The 16,372-nt window shown below is 37.2% G+C and overlaps 1 protein-coding gene across 1 annotated transcript in view; it reads left to right on the top strand.

Moving 5' to 3' along the window:
- SUGP1 (SURP and G-patch domain containing 1) overlaps window positions 1-15,765 on the top strand; it is a 47,778-nt gene extending 32,013 nt beyond the window's left edge. The window contains exons 9-14 of the mRNA XM_051971997.1: window positions 5,636-5,742; window positions 6,493-6,670; window positions 11,301-11,407; window positions 12,709-12,854; window positions 14,617-14,746; window positions 15,585-15,765. Of these exons, the coding sequence (XP_051827957.1) occupies window positions 5,636-5,742; window positions 6,493-6,670; window positions 11,301-11,407; window positions 12,709-12,854; window positions 14,617-14,746; window positions 15,585-15,611 (695 nt within the window). The 3' untranslated portion in view covers window positions 15,612-15,765. The remainder of the gene's footprint in view (window positions 1-5,635; window positions 5,743-6,492; window positions 6,671-11,300; window positions 11,408-12,708; window positions 12,855-14,616; window positions 14,747-15,584) is intronic.
- Window positions 15,766-16,372: the final 607 nt, after the last annotated feature.

The following is a 16,372-nucleotide window of genomic DNA, read 5'->3' as shown; positions in this document are numbered from 1 at the left end:
TAAACAACTAGAAAACAAACTATATTTGGGATAAATAGTAAATAATCAAAAGAAAAGGATTGGGAAAGGCTTCCTGTAAACCGTAGAATTTTAGCTTGAACTTGAATGAAGACTAAAGCCAAAGGGATAGAACTGAAAAAGAAGAGCATTCTAGTCAGGGAACAAGACAGAGAAAATGCCTGGAACTAAGAAATGGAAAGAAGCCAGTGTCAGTGGATCAAAGAGTATATGTCAGAGAATATGGAAAGATGGGGTGAGGGGAGGAGGTGTTAGGTAATCTAGAGTTTTGCATACCAGACAGAGGATTTTCTGTGATGCTGAAAGTAATGGGGAACCACTGGAATTTATTGAGTAGTGGCAGCTGGGGTGGAGGGTGGGATTTGTGACATGATCAGATCTGTACTTCAGAAAATCATTTTGTTGACTCATTGGAAGATGTTCTGAAGTGAGAAGAAATTTTTACCAGGCAGACCAACTAGCAGGTGAAAGAGTGAGGAGAGGAAGACTTGCACCATAGTGGTGATAGTGTCAGAGAGATTCCAGAAATGTTGCAAATGTGAAATCAGCAGGCCTTCCCAGTAGATGAGATATGGCGATGAGAGATGGGAGTGAGTACTGTCACCTAGGTTGTGAGCATGAGGGACTAGAAAGATGTTGGTACCTTGGAAAGTAATAGGGAAATTTAGAGGGGGGAATGGTTTTTGGAGAAAGGTAATGTGTTCAGTTGAGGTTAAAATGCCTATTGTACATCTAGCATGAGATGTCTGATAGGCAGAGATTGAAGGCCAGCAGAAAAGTTATATTTGAGAATTGTTAGCATAGATGCATTTGAACCATGCGTGTTCATGAGATCATTGAGTGAAAGTAGTAAAGAGGAAGAAGAAAAGAAGGCCCAGGACAGAGTTTTAGAGGATATCCATAGTTAGTGAGAAGGACCAGAAACTTGAGAAGCTGTCAGATGGAAGAACCAGGAGAGAATGGTATCTCAAAAACCTATAGAGAAGAGAATTATCAAGGAGAATACAGTGAATGTTAAAAAGATGCAAGAAGAGGAATTTGCCTTGGCAAGGAGGAGAAAGTAGGGTAAGATGTTTGAGTGAAGAAATGAGGGAAGAAGTGATAACTCTCAATCAGTGGCCCACATATTTTTGGTGAAGCATGAGGGACAGGATCCTCAGTAGAGATGACAGGGGTGGATTGGGAATGGGAAGTTTAAGACACAGGGAGGTTTGGAACAGTAGCTGTGATGAATTGCATCAATTATGAAAGAGTAGAATGCTTGTCTTAGCTATAGTGAGGGCTCAGTTGAAGATTTGATAGTAAGTTCGTAGTGGACCCAGTTTCTTGATTTTCTCTAGTTCAAAGTGTCTTGAATCAGAATTCCTTATGTGATGTTAGTGACACACAGTTTTTTCTTGAGGCTTCCTACAATAAGAGGAACTCATCACATAATGAGGCAAGCAAATACGACTTCAAGACAGCTTTGGTTTTTAGGAATTTTAAAATTTTTATGGACATACAGGCAATTGGTATGTCTAGAGAACTGGACTCAGAATCAGGAAAATCTGCTTTCACATTCACTTTCTTGTACATACTTGACTGTGTGATCAAGGTTAAGGCATTTAATTTTTCAGAGTCAGGCAGAATAAGTAGTTACTGATCTTCATTGATTGAGGGAATTTTCCTTATCAGGAATTCCTTTTCCTAATGAAATCATTCATCCATAATCTCCCACACCTCCTTCCTTCCCCCCCCCCCAAAAAAAAAAAAGAAAGAAAGAAAGAAAGAAAAAGAAAATTTTCCTTCAAGACTGAATGTGCTTGGGTATTTTTTTGGTTTATTTGTTTTTACATGTATTCATTGCTTTTGTTCAGTGTGACAAAACAAAACAAAAAATTTATATTGACAATCTTTCAGATGTTTGAAGGTCATTATTAATTAAGCTTCCTCTGCCCCTCTCCTAGTTATCTTTAGGATAAATTTTCCCAATTCCGTCATCTCATTCTCAAATGCCCTTGGTCTTCTTAACCTTCCTGATTGCTCTTTGTTTTGTTTTGTTTTTTAATTTGTCTTCTCTTCCAGATATTTGCTACTAGAACTAAACACATTATTTAAGATATATCTGTCCAGAGCAATTATATGAAACAACTTTTGAATTGAAAATCTACATGGCTGGTTAGAGGAACCCAAATAAGAAGGTGCTGGCATTGTTTAAGGCATGGAGAATAGCATTTAGTCAAGCCAAAAAGGGTAGGGAATACATAGTCATAGAAAGTCTCAAATGTTGGGCTAAGTGTTTGTTAGCCAGTTTGTGATACTGAGCAAATGTTGATATGGTAATTCTACTCATGAGAAAAATGAATATTGTGGCATTCACAGGATGGCTTGGTATGGGAAGAAGAGAAAAGGTAGGAAGAGGGGTTGAGGACTTTTGTAATAATTCAAAAGGCTGTTATGGAAATGCTATGTAGGAGAGTGCCATTAGAAATAGAGGGTGAATTCAAGAAAGATTGTCAAAGCCACATTGATAGGATTTGGTGACAAGATATAGTTGATTTTTAAGGAAAAGACATAAATTTAGTATCCAAGAAAGAAATCTAGCCTCCCCAAATCGCAGACAAACCCATGTGAAGACATTTTGTTATCTCTTGTTAGAATATAAGTTCTCTGCTTTAAAAGATTGGGTTAGTTTTTATTCTTGAATCCCTTGCACCTAGTAGTGCTTAGCTCATAGTAAGCATTTTAAAAATATTTGTTTATTGGTTGATTAGAAATTAAGGAAGTGAAAGCTATGCAGATTTTGGTGTGCCCCCTAGATTTTGGAAAAGTTGATTTCAAAGGGTTCAGGAAAAGATTAGGTTAGCATCTCATGTCTTGAAGTTTAATATAGGAAGTCACTCCAGGAAAAATGGGGAGTAATATAAGTGAAATTCTAAAGACAAAAACAAGCAATCCTGTTGGAAAAGTAAGTTGTCCAAGAAGACTGAAGGTGACACAAAGGGAGTTCATTAATCAATTTAGATTTTGTTTTTGTTTCTAATTTTTCATATATATTTTGTTTTCCTATCACTTTCTTCTCTGAATATATCCTTTCCAATCTCCTCTGCCCAGTGAATGACCCCTTACAAGAGAACTTAGCAGACTTTTTCTATAAAGGGCCTGATGGTAAATATTTTAGGTTTTATGTGCCAAGAAACAAAATGAAGGATTTTTATATAGGTACTTATATATAACGAGAGAAAACAAGTTTTTTCCATATTCTTTGCTGTTGAAATTCAAAAGAATAATAATAGTTGAATGTAATTTTTGTACTACAGGTCTACTAATGAGAAGAATAGAATTCTTATTTGGGGGCAGGGGAGGTAAAATTAACATTTTGCTTAATTATGGTTCAAAATTACTGTTCCTTTCATCAAAATTGGTTGCAAATGTTCATCTGTTAATGCTGTTCTTTCACACAGATAAGTACTGCCAATACTGATACCAACCTACAACAATATGATTTTGAGCATATTCACCTGAAAATCATTTGAAAAATTCTTTTAGATCATTATCGAGTAGATTAATCACTTCCAATTGAAGATTAGGTGGCTGTTTCATAGTCAAATAGATTTGAAATGAATTTTTTTTACCCTTGCTTTGAGATCAGGAAAAAAAAAATCTGCTAGAACTGTCCTTTGTGCTTGGAAAATGTGTCTGCTGTAGTTTGTGAGATTTAATATCTCTTTTCTAGTTTTGACTTTTGACTGTACGGGAAGCAGTTTGACATGACTTTTGATTCAATGTTGTCATTAAATTGACCTCACTGCAGCATAAGTTTTGCACATAAACATTGTTTTGTCTTTTCATTATCTATAGCTGTCTATTAGTTATCTCGAACTGAATGTCCCATAGATATCTTAAACTCAACATATCCTAAACTAAACTCACTACCTTTACCCCTAAACCATCCCCTCCACCTGCCTGCCTTTTTATTCTTCCAGTCCCTTGGGCTCACAATCAAGGTGCAGTAACTTAGCACCTCATTCCTGGACCAAATCTGTAGCCTACTGGTAGATCCATCTGCCTCAAGTCTCTCCCCATTCCCATCCATTCTCCATTATCTCCAGGATCAAATACAAAACCTTCTATTTGACACATAAAATCCAATCCTTTTGATGGTCTTGTTTTCTGTTATATGCTCTTTGATCCAGTGACACTGGCTACATTGTTATTCTGTGAATAAGTCACTCCTTCTCGTGGCTCTGGACTTTTTATCTGGCCGTCACCTTGCTAGAATACTTTTGTAGCATGTCTGTCTTCCTTTAAGTTCCAATTAAAATTCCATCTTCTAGAAAAAGCCTTTCCCAACATCCTTAATTCTAGTGCTTCCCTCTTTTAGTTTTTTTCTATGTATCCTATAACATGGCTTCTTTGTGCATGTCTGATTGCTTTTTTCTCCCCCATTAATACTGACTTCATAAAGGTAAGGATTGTCTTTTGACTTTTTTTTGTATCATAACAGTTTAACATTATGCTTGGTAGACTCTTAATAAATGTTTATTATATTTCCATTACTTACTGCTTCTCTTTCATTCAGTAAACATTTATGAAGTGTTTATTCTGTGCAAGGTGAATAAAATTGATCCTTGCCTTAGGTGTGTTAATGTAGAAGATAAAGACAATATAATTGTAGAACAGCTTAAAATATGACAGTTGCTTAAGAAGAGTGTAGAATGCTGTGAGTTTAAATAGAAAGAGCTTACTTCTAGCTGAGGGGCATGGGGAAAATTTCCATAGGAGTTTAGAGATGGGACTTGGAGCACAATTGAGGACAGAGGGAGAAGTCTCCATTAAAGTGGTCTTGTTGATTCGATCTACATTTGGCTCCTTGGGGCAAAGCTCTGCTAATCCTACCCTTATTACAAATTTTATATATATAAAGGTGCAGAGACTAAATGACTAGATGGCATATAACCTAATTTGGCAGGAGCATAGAATATATGAAGGGGAATAGTGCAAAAAGAATGCAGAGATATGTTTTAATCAACTAGTGCATATCCTTGGATGCCAGGCTAAGCAGTACAATATTCACAGTATGTAATTCAGTATTCATAAAAGGTTTTTAGGAGTAGAGTAACATGCACACAATACTACATTCATGTTTTCCAACTCTGCCTTGTCAGAGATTTCTGGTGCTTTCCTCCCTCCCCACAATTTTGTTTTCATCTGCCTTTGTTAATGTGTGAGCAGGGATCTTTTGCCTTTCTATATAGTCCCAGCACTTAGCATAATGCCTGGCACATAATAGAGTTTTAATAAATGTTTGACTGGTATCTAGCTATCATAAGAGATACCTAGATAAAAAGCAATTTAGACTTATGTCTTTGTTTTAGATGTTCTTTCATTTAAGCCTCCTAATGAACTTGTAATATAGCTAGTACAGAAATGAGGGCTTATTAGAATTAAATGATTATGTAAGTTCCCATGGCTAGTCAGCAGTACAGTCAAGGATCAGTTCTCCCTATTTGTGCCTAGAGAATCAAGTGGTACCTTTACCCATTTGAAATGATTATGATTTGGGTCATATCTTCCTCTGCCTCAAAGAGTAATTGAGTATCTTTCTAGGTGACTATATCATAATTTTCTCTTACAGTTCAGGACCTTAAAGGGCTTGGTTATGAGAAAGGAAAACCTGTTGGCCTTGTTGGGGTGACAGAACTCTCTGATGCCCAGAAAAAACAGTTGAAAGAACAGCAGGAGGTAAGCCTGGGAGGGGAACTGAGTCACTTCCCCCTGCATGTGGAGTATACTAATAACAGTACCAGTTGACATCTCTTTTTGTACTTCATGGTATATAAACATGTTAGTTAGGCTTCTTCCCAGTTCTAAGTCCATAGCTGCATTTCTTTGTCCATAGCTGCCATGATTAGAAGGGAAATCCCAGTCTGTCCTTAGGAATAGCGTGGACCAAGAATGTTAAAACAAGGTTTGAGGACATTGGCATGCTGCAGCTCCCTGGGAACACTGTTCAATGAGGGACTCCTTTTAGGCCTTCAGATAATCAAATCCAGTAGTACTCTTTCAAAGGGCAGCTACTAAATATTCCAGCTTTGGTTTTCATCACTCTATAGGGCAGCCAAAGCCAAGATTATTTTCTCTATAAAGAAATGAAGAAAGTTGACTCACTTAGCTCTTCAGAACTGAAATCGAGGTTCATACTTTGGTCTTCTCATGTTAGCTAATAAACAGCAAAGAAATTATTGTTTTTTGTATTAGGTACGGTGGTAAGGGTCTTGATGTCTACTTCAATTCTAAGGTAGTGGTGGTAAAACAGGTTTTGACTGCTCCATAACAAAATGAGTTTTCAGATGCTGATCTGAACCTGTGGGAGGATGTTATCCACTTTCCTATTTTCTCTCATTATTAATCATGTAGTAGCTTAGCCAGCTATCCTACCAAGCAGTGAGACTTTACTGGAACTTGCTGGAACATAATGTTATCTCCTCTCAGATGCAGCAGATGTATGACATGATTATGAAGCACAAGCGGGCCATGCAGGACATGCAGCTTATGTGGGAGAAAGCAGTCCAACAACACCAGCATGACTATGATAGTGATGAGGAGGTGGACAATGAGCTGGGAACATGGGAGCACCAACTGCGTCGCATGGAGATGGACAAGACAAGAGGTAGGTCTGATAACAGAGTTATAGATTTGGTCTAACTAGCATCCACATGGTTTGGGGAAATTAGGCAAGGTTTGGATACAATTTGGGAATATTTTGTCTGAAGAAAAGAAAACTTGGAAGTGATCAGATTCTTGTCTTGCAGGTATCTAAGGGTTGTCATGAAATAGAAAGAACTAGTGTGTGAGTATAGGAACATATTTCCTAATTAGGATGATCCAGAAATAGAAAGGACTGTCTGATGAAATAATAAACTCCCTGATAATAAAGTCTTGAGGCTAGATAATCACTTACAGAGGATATCATTGTGAGGATTAAAGCACTAGATAGATATGTTGAAGAGAAACCACATATTACATAGGAACCAGTTTTCTTTTGATTGAAACTGTTATTGGTTTTGAGGACCAGACTGACAATGTACAGGGATGGGGATCCCTGCCCAGAGGAGAAAGGTAAAAGGATCTTGCAGGTAGAATCTCATTTTAAGAATCTCAAGAGAACACCCAAGCATTCTCAGTTGGAGAAGATTTCAAAGATCATCTACTCAAACTTATTGAAATATGTCTTTCTACAACATTACTAATAAGTATTCATTCATGTTTTTTTGGAGGGAGGGGGGGATAGCTCTTACAACTGGAGAAAATGGAAATCTGTATTTTATATATGGAAGGAATTTTGGGGGTTGAGGTGATTTCTCATTCCTGTAGGAAACTTCCTTTGTCAGTTCAGATTAGCTATTGCTTTGAAATTTATATTCTTCAAGAGTTGACTAGGGAAGTGAGAAGTTGAGTTCCTTGTCCAGGGTAACATGGTATGAGAGATCTGTCACTTCAACCTAAATCTACCTGCTACTTTTTTTATTCATAATATCTTCTTGTCTATTTAAGAAAAAAGTTATTTGGAATATTTTGCATATTTAAAGAAAAATAGCATTTAAGTTAAACCTCTACAAACATTAAAAAATTGGTTCAAAGTATTGGGTAAAGGAAATGACATGATTGGAAATGAGTAACTGGTTCTAGAGAAAATAAATACTCTGATAATGACAATATTTGAATCTAACATAATATAGTCTTAAGGCAGCATATGAAATGGAGAGGAAACCAAACTATAAGTCTTTTTTTTTTTTTAATTTTTATTTAATAATTACTTTATATTGACAGAATCCATGCCAGGGTAATTTTTTTACAACATTATCCCTTGCACTCTTTTCTGTTCCAATTTTTCCCCTCCCTCCTTCCACCCCCTCCCCTAGATGGCAAGCAATTTTATATATGTTAGATATATTGCAGTATATCCTAGATACAATATATGTTTGCAGAACCGAACAGTTCTCTTGTTGCACAGGGAGAATTGGATTCAGAAGGTAAAAATAACCCGGGAAGAAAAACAAAAATGCAGATAGTTCACATTCGTTTCCCAGTGTTCGTTCTTTGGGTGTAGCTGCTTCTGTCCGTCATTTATCAATTGAAACTCAGTTAGGTCTCTTTGTCAAAGAAATCCACTTCCATCAAAATATGTTCTCATACAATATCGTTGTCGAAGTGTATAATGATCTCCTGGTTCTGCTCATTTCACTTAGCATCAGTTCATGTAAGTCTCGCCAGTCCTCTCTGTATTCATCCTGCTGGTCATTTCTTACAGAACAATAATATTCCATAACATTCATATACCACAATTTACCCAGCCATTCTCCAATTGATGGGCATCCATTCATTTTCCACAAACTATAAATCTTAAGACATGGATTTGTGCCTAAGCTGTGCTGCTGTGACTTTGAATCAGTTCACTTTGTTAAGCCTCATTTTCTTCTATAAAATAGAGATAGTGGTAATGATCCTTCCTGTTCCATAGGACCATTGCAAAGAAAGAGCTCGGTAAACTGTAAAGCACTATTGAATTTCCTAAGCTCTAACCATATAACACATTTGGGTTACTATCAGGCACTGGCGATGCAAGGGCAAAATATACAAAAGTACAAAAAGTAATAAAAAGCAATAAAAAGCTGTCTCAGTTTTGAAAACGTGTACATTTTCTGGAGTGAAGTAGGGAAATACTGTTTGCACAGGTAAAATAAGTGTAGTGTAAGTTTGAATCTCTTAAATTGTTTTTTTTTTTTTTCCTTAAGAAGTGTTTCATCTGTGTTGATGCCCAGGTTAGTGGAGCTCTTCAAATCGAGGACCTTTGTCATCTTACAGAAATGAGTTGCTTCCTGATTTACTTACCTAAAGCAGGAAAGGCAGTGGTTCACATAATAATTTCTTAGAAACATAGCATCAGAACTAAAAGAAACTTTGGAAGCCATCTCTTTGAAAGGAGATGATATCATTCCCTTGTGCTTCAGAGTCTGTGATATCAGCAGTGTTTGAGATCTTTATCTGTTAGTATTTCATACTTTATCTCCTTCCTGAACCTGTTCTCCTTTTATTGTCTTCACCAGCCAGTTACTAAAAAGATTCACATTCATCTTCTGTTGCTAATTTTTGTCATTCTGCCTCCATAGTGTTTCTTATCATACATTGCCTTCTCTCTACTCACTGCTCCCATTCTAGTTCTGGCCCTCACCACCATTTCCTAGACTATTGTAGTATTTTGCTTGGTCTGTTTGTAACCCTTCTCCCTGATTCCCTATCCCTTCTCCCCTCCTGCTGTGTCCTGTCTCCACTTGAGAACTGCAGATCTGATCATATTTACCTCCTCATCAAATCCCAAGATATCCTCTTACCTCCAGGATCAAATCTAAACTTCTCTTTTGACTTTTCGAGCTCTCCTGTCCTCATGCCACCCTACCTTTCCAGCCATTTTACATTTTACTCCTCTTCATCCATCTCACTGTCCAGCCCAGTTTACTTTCTTGTTAGTCCTCACATGATTCTGTCTCCCATCTCTGTGTTTTATGTTTTCCCTTTTCTCCTATCCATGGAATGGACTCCTTTTTCTTGGATTCCTAAGGACTTAGCCCAAGCTTCTATTCAGCTGCTAGGGCTTTCTTTTCCTAAGGTTGCCTTATATCTATTTTGTACAAAACTATATATGTGCTTGTTTTCTCCACTATTAGAATATAAGATCTTCCAAAGAAGGAATTGCTTTGCCTTTGTCTTTATATTCCCAATTTCTGGCATTGTTAAGTGACTAGTGACACTTAATAAATGTTTATTGATGATTACTGGTTTACTGAGTGGCAGTAGATAGAGCCCTAGACCTGAGTCCAAGTAATGCTGTGAATGGCTTGATTACTCTCAGCAATGCAGTGATCCATGACAATTCTATGGGACTCATGATGAAAAAGGCTCTCCATCTCCAGAGAAAGACCTGATGGAGTTTGACTTCAGATTGAAGCATTCTTTTTTTCATATTGCTTTTTCTTTGAGTCTGCATTTTCAATATGTTTTTCATTACTAAACACGTATAACCTATATGAAATTGTTTACTGTCTTGGGGTTTGGACAGGGGTACATTGGGAAGACATTAAGGAAGGGAGAAAAAATTTGGAACTCAAAATTTAAAAAGAAACACATGGTAAAAATTGTCTTTACATATAATTGAGGAAAAGATGTTTTTAAAAAAGAAATACCTGAGTTCAAATACAGCCTCAGTCACTTAATAACTATGTGACTGGATAATACAATTATCTTTTGCCTGACCCAGTTTTATCATTTATAAAATTGGGATCATAATTGCAAAAACCCACTAGGATTGTAAGATAAGTGCTTTGCAAACTTTAAGATTGCTATATAAAGACTGGCTATTATTCTTAAGACTATCTTAGGCATTCAGTATGAGTATCTTTTAAATTCTGTACAAAAAGAATAATATTAGAGGCAGAAGGAAACTTAAAAGATAATCTATTCTACCTTTCCTTATTTTACAAATGAGAAATAATAGCTTAGTATTTAGATAAGACTGCTAAGGTTAACAGAACAGTTTACATGTTGCCTTATTTGAGCCTTAAAACAATCATATATTATTTAAACTTTACAACAGGATAGGTTCTGTTATTCCCAGAAACTGAGGTGGAGAGATGTTAAAAGACTTACTTACATAGGGTCCCCACAGCTATTAAGTGAAGCAGATTTTGAATTTGGGTCTTCCTGACTTGAATACTATTAATTGTGCAGCCTACCTGCCTTAGTAATTAGGAAGAGAAAGGGATACAGTCTAGAATAGTTAGTGATAGAGTAGGTTTGAAAAGAGCTCTCCTGTCTTGTAGTCTCATCTTCATTGTGTTTATTAACTGCTATGTGAATCTGTTGGAGATTTTTCCTTTGGTAGAGTTTGTTCTAGTACATCAGCAAAGGTGTTTAAGATGTAGAAATAACCTAGTGGCGAAGTAGAACTGGATATCAAAATGTGAATTTCCCGATTATTTTAGGTCCTAGTAAAGCAAAACAATTGATGCTGCTCTTTTAACTGAGTCATCTAGGTTCATTGCTGAAATCAAATGAGATATTTGTAAAGTACTTAACACAATATTTGGAACATGTTTCCAACAAGCATTGGGAGATGCTTAATAAATGCTTGTTCCCTCTCTTTCCCCCTCAGAAAATATGTGATGAGAGGGAGGGGCTTCAGTTGAATTTCTTTTTCCTTTTTGGGCTGGGAATGTCCTCACTTTTCCCACATCTCTCTGTAGAATGGGCGGAGCAGTTGACTAAAATGGGCAGAGGAAAGCACTTCATTGGTGATTTCTTGCCCCCTGATGAGCTGGAGAAGTTCATGGAGACATTCAAGGCATTAAAGGTGAGGGAGAAAAAGAACTGAATCAATTTCTGGTGTTGAGAGGGTATTTCTGCTATATGGTGTTTTATAATTCTCAAAGGTGTACAAAGTAGATGGGGTGTTTTTATTTTTGCTTTTGTTTTGTTTTGTTTAAGCAATTGGGGTTAAGTGACTTGCCCAGGATCACACAGCTAGGAAGTGTTAAGTATCTGAAGCCAGATTTGAACTCAGGTCCTCCTGACTTCAGGGCTGGTGCCCCAAAGTGGTTTTTATACATGATCTCATTTGAATTTTTTGCCATGCTAGAGAGTCACAATGTCCCCCTAGCATTCTAACTTGCCTGGGCCAGTTCTCCAGTTCTTTCTTCCAGAAGAATGATGCTTCTCTTTCAGAGTGTTCCGTGTCTGGAGAACACAAGAATAAGATATGCTCATTTCTCTTATCCCGGTCCTCAGTAAACTGACCTATCAGAAGGCAGACAGATTTATACTATAGGCCAGTTAAAGGAGGTATCCCAGACAGTGTGGGAGAGGTTTCCTGGTACATATAGTCCTGGTTGAACACAGAAGCCTTGCTCCTTTGAATCTCCTTTGAAAAGATGAAAAAGGCCAATCAGATGGGTCATACAAGTCCCTGCCATTTGGAGATTGAATCCTAGACTAAATGTGAAGATAGCTGGTAATGGATGGATTAGCCCTACATACCTTTTTTCTTTCTCATCCTCTTTAGAGGGTTCTAGTGCATGGAGCATAGGACTAATTAGAACCAGCATATATCAGTTAAGTTTGATGGAAAAGCAGACTCTCACTTGAAACCATTAGTATCTGCAGTTTGAGCAAGAAACAGAATGTTATGCCTTTTGGTCCTCTTGTTAAGTGTTCCAGAGAAAGACTTGAGTCTCTTAACATCTGGAGAATAGTCAATGGCTAGTACCCTTTTGCCATGGAGAGATATTTGTAACTGAAAATATCCCTCTTAGCAATAAGCAAATAGTATTTAAGCTGCATTTATTATTCCAAGGCTACTAGAAAGTGAAACTTAAAAAGGGGAGCCACACAAAGCCTTCTTTATTAGCTTAAAATAACTTATAAATGGACTCAGACTCAGACTATCAAAACAAGAAGAGACTTTAGGGATAATGTAATTCAGTCCCTTCATTTTACAAATGAGAAATCCTAATTCTTAACAAAAGTTGAGAAAGTACCTTGCTGAATGTCAAAGAGCCCTCCAGGACCAAAGCTCAGCATTCAGACTAACTTCTGGCTTCCAGACCAGGCAAGGCTCTCTTTTTCATCTTAAAGTAAGATCTGTCACCTCTGCAGGAAGGCCGTGAGCCAGATTACTCAGAGTACAAAGAATTCAAGTTGACTGTGGAGAATATTGGTTACCAAATGTTGGTGAAGATGGGCTGGAAAGAAGGTGAAGGCCTTGGCTCAGAAGGGCAGGGGATCAAAAACCCGGTTAACAAGTAAGTAAATGGCTTGGTCCATAAGTGAGTGATATTAACTCAGTGCTTCAAAACTCCTTTTCCCATTGTTCCCATTCCTTGCTCAGTACTAGCTCACCACCCTTTTGCTAGCAACTGCTGTAGGTGAATCACTGGGCTTTAGACTAACCTCTGCTTCTGAAGAAGTTAAAATGTAGGAGACAGGGATACATAGGGATTCATAAGAATATATGGATAATATTCAGAGGATACACAAATAATAACATCTGTGGTAACATACCCAAGGATGCATCAATGATGTATAGGTGATACCCAAGATAAACATGGTGATGGATAAATAATACAGAGGTGGAACCTACAAATGGTAAGTTCATGAGAAGGGAAAAGTCTTGGATAGTCAGGCCCAGAGGTGCTTCATAAATGTCTGAATTGAAATGGCATAACTTAAAACTCGGAGACGCTGGAAAGTGGGGAGATGATGGTGTTTTAGCGGGGCCTTAAAGGCATTGCATATAAAGGCTTTTTTTTATAAAGGAATCAGACTTTGTCATTTCCTTGGCTTGTTTTGTGTGTGTCTTTAGGATTTTTTGGTCCTGATCTCTGAAATTTATTATCCATTTGATTTCATCTGAAAGAGATCTTTGAGGTCTCCTAATTTAACCTTTTTTATGTCAAGATTTCTTAAACTTTTTCTGCTTGTTATCCCTTTTTGTCCAAGAAATTTTTATGTGACCCTGGGCAATATAATCTTACTGCTTGTTTATGACAAAAGAGGGACCAGATCTCTTAGCTTACAGTCCATATTATATTCCAGTAGAGCATATTGCCTCTATATCTCTGAGGGAAGGAAGTTAAATTGCAACCTTTTTCCTTTGCCCTCCACCAACTTTTATTTAGTGCATAGGCTCTCTTCAGGTAGGAAGAATCTTTAGAAGAGAAGAGGCTACTTTGCTTCAGAAACGTGAAAGAGGGATTTTTGAGGCTTGGTGGAGGTGGGGAGGAGATCAGTCATCTTTTCTTGGTATTGGAGCCAGGGAAATTTCAGCTGGATCTTAAGATAGGCCATAGGATCAGGCAGCTCTGGTTCATGCTATATATAGCCTTACTGGACAGCCATTGTTGCTTGCTCTTCATCCCCAACAATGTTATACGTAAATGCACACTCCCTTGTAAATTAGGTGTAAAATGTCACTAAAGTAATTTGGTCTTTGTATTTTAAGTTAGAGAGATTTGATATTTAAAGAAATCCTATGATAAATGAATGCTTTTTTGTCAAGAGAATACTCACCCCTAATTTTTTAGCTGTGATGTAGTAGAATCGGCTCTATTATAATGGATTTGGAGTCAGATTTGGTTTCAAGGCCTGGTCTTTTATTGTCTCTCTGGCTTTGGAAAAATTTCACCTTTTTTTCCCTTCCCTGATAATCAGTTTCTCCTTTGTAAAATGAGCAAATTTAATTAGATGATCTCTTAGTGTCTTTTCCAGTTGCAGCATTCTCATGTCTTGAATGTGGTTTTTCCTATTTCTGGTTTGCTCAAAGCAGGTGCACATGCATGTGTACATATATGCATATACATCTCCTTATAGTTCTTTCTCCTTTTCAACAACACAACTGTGAAAACTCTTTTGGTCAGACCTTAGTAAAGGGCAAAGAAAACCATAAGAATCCCATAAAGATATTTTTCCCGACATGGCAAAGTAAGTCAGTGCCCTATTGGTATTACAGAGAAAAGAACAGAATAGGCCTTCATCCTCTCATCTTGTTAATGGGCTTCTTTCCAGGGGTACAACGGCGGTGGATGGAGCTGGATTTGGCATTGACCGGCCTGCTGAGCTCTCTAAAGAAGATGATGAGTATGAAGCATTCCGTAAAAGAATGATGTTGGCCTACAGATTCCGACCTAATCCGCTGGTATGGTGATCCTTTTTAGGCAAACAGATCCTTTTCTAGCTACTCTTACATACCTATTGAAAGCATCAGTTATAGATAGTGCTTTACCTCTCAACACCCTGGTGAGACAGCTATTAGAAGTAACGTTCCCATTTCTCAGCTGTACAAATTAAGGTTGAGAGATTCTGGGACATAGGTACACAATTGTAAGCATCAGTGAGGATGCTAGTATAATTTTTCTGATTGGTGTTCCTTCTATAAGAGTCTGGAAATTAGGGAATAATTATATTTACCACACCTACTCTGGTTGTGAGATTTACATGAGATATACAAAAATGCTTTGAAAAATACAAAGAATTGTGAAAAAAAGGATTCTTTTTCAGCAAGCTAAGTCATAATTCATCTGTGAAATGTGCACATACCTTCCTGCTGGGAGGTTTCTTTTTTTCCTTCTCTCCTTTTGAGTTTTCATCTAGCAACTATGATTCAATTACTCAGAATAGAACATGATGGACAACTTACTTTGAGGTTATTTTTAACAATAGAGCTTTGATTTAGCTGACACTTGGACCAAGTATTAACACATTTCCCCCATACAAAAGGAACGGCAGTTGGTCTGAAAAAGAGCCCACCAAATTTTGTTCTAAATGTGAATTTCCCATGGGCTGAGGCACACACTTCTGTTTGACTTTTGTTCTGGGATGGACTTTGTAGAGGAGGGAGAAAGCACACCTTTGCTTTCCTCTCTTCCTCAATCTTTTTATTCATTTTATAGTTGAAGTGTTTGCTGGCTAATTCTGGATGATGTGATTATATCTGTAAATATTAATACTCTTTCTCCTTTTTTTTCTCCTTACAGAACAATCCCAGAAGACCTTACTACTGAGTATTTTCCCAAAAAAAAAAAAGTATTTTCAGTACAAATGTAATTTTACTGTGAAATGTTACAGAACTACATTATTCCCACCCCCATACCCTGTCTTTTTTTTCTTTGTTGCAAATATTGTAAAATGTATTAAAAGTCACAGTACTCTCCTTCACCCAGAATAGTGTTGTAACACCGACAGGTGGGCACACAAACTTAACACATGATTCTTTGATGACAGCATCTTTGCAAAGGTGGTGGTGTCATAGTGGAATAAAGAGGAAGGATTAAGATGGAAACCTTTCTATAACATCCTTTCCAAAGGGGAACACCAAAGAATTCATTAAGAATCCTCTAATGTTCTCTTGATGGATACCGCCTTACCAGTGACAAAAATTAGTTTTATTCGAAATAGAATATCCAAGTTAGATTGGAATTTAGAATTTTAATCTGTCCCTCTCACTATACAGATTCAAAACAAAACCCTGAGGTCCAAAGATTGAGCCTGATATACAAATTTCATGACAGAGCCAGTCCTACGACCGAGACTTTCTATGTTATGTCCTAAACTGTAGCAGTTATCATTAGGTGGTTGTCTTCAAACAATATGAGGCAACAAACTTAAGTTTCACTTTCCCAACCTAAATTCCTTTCATTTCCCATACCTAGAATCCTAATTGGAAATGTGGACCTTACCTGCTTCTAATTCTTGAGGGTATATCTGGAAAAACCCAGCACCTTCTTTTGAGTCCATAAACAAAGAGGAGTCCCTGTATCTCCAA

The sequence above is a fragment of the Antechinus flavipes genome, chromosome 1, assembly GCF_016432865.1.
Source record: "Antechinus flavipes isolate AdamAnt ecotype Samford, QLD, Australia chromosome 1, AdamAnt_v2, whole genome shotgun sequence".
NCBI lineage: Eukaryota > Metazoa > Chordata > Mammalia > Dasyuromorphia > Dasyuridae > Antechinus > Antechinus flavipes.
The sequence above is the reverse complement of the archived record's forward strand: the minus strand, read 5'-3'. Positions and strand labels throughout refer to the sequence as shown.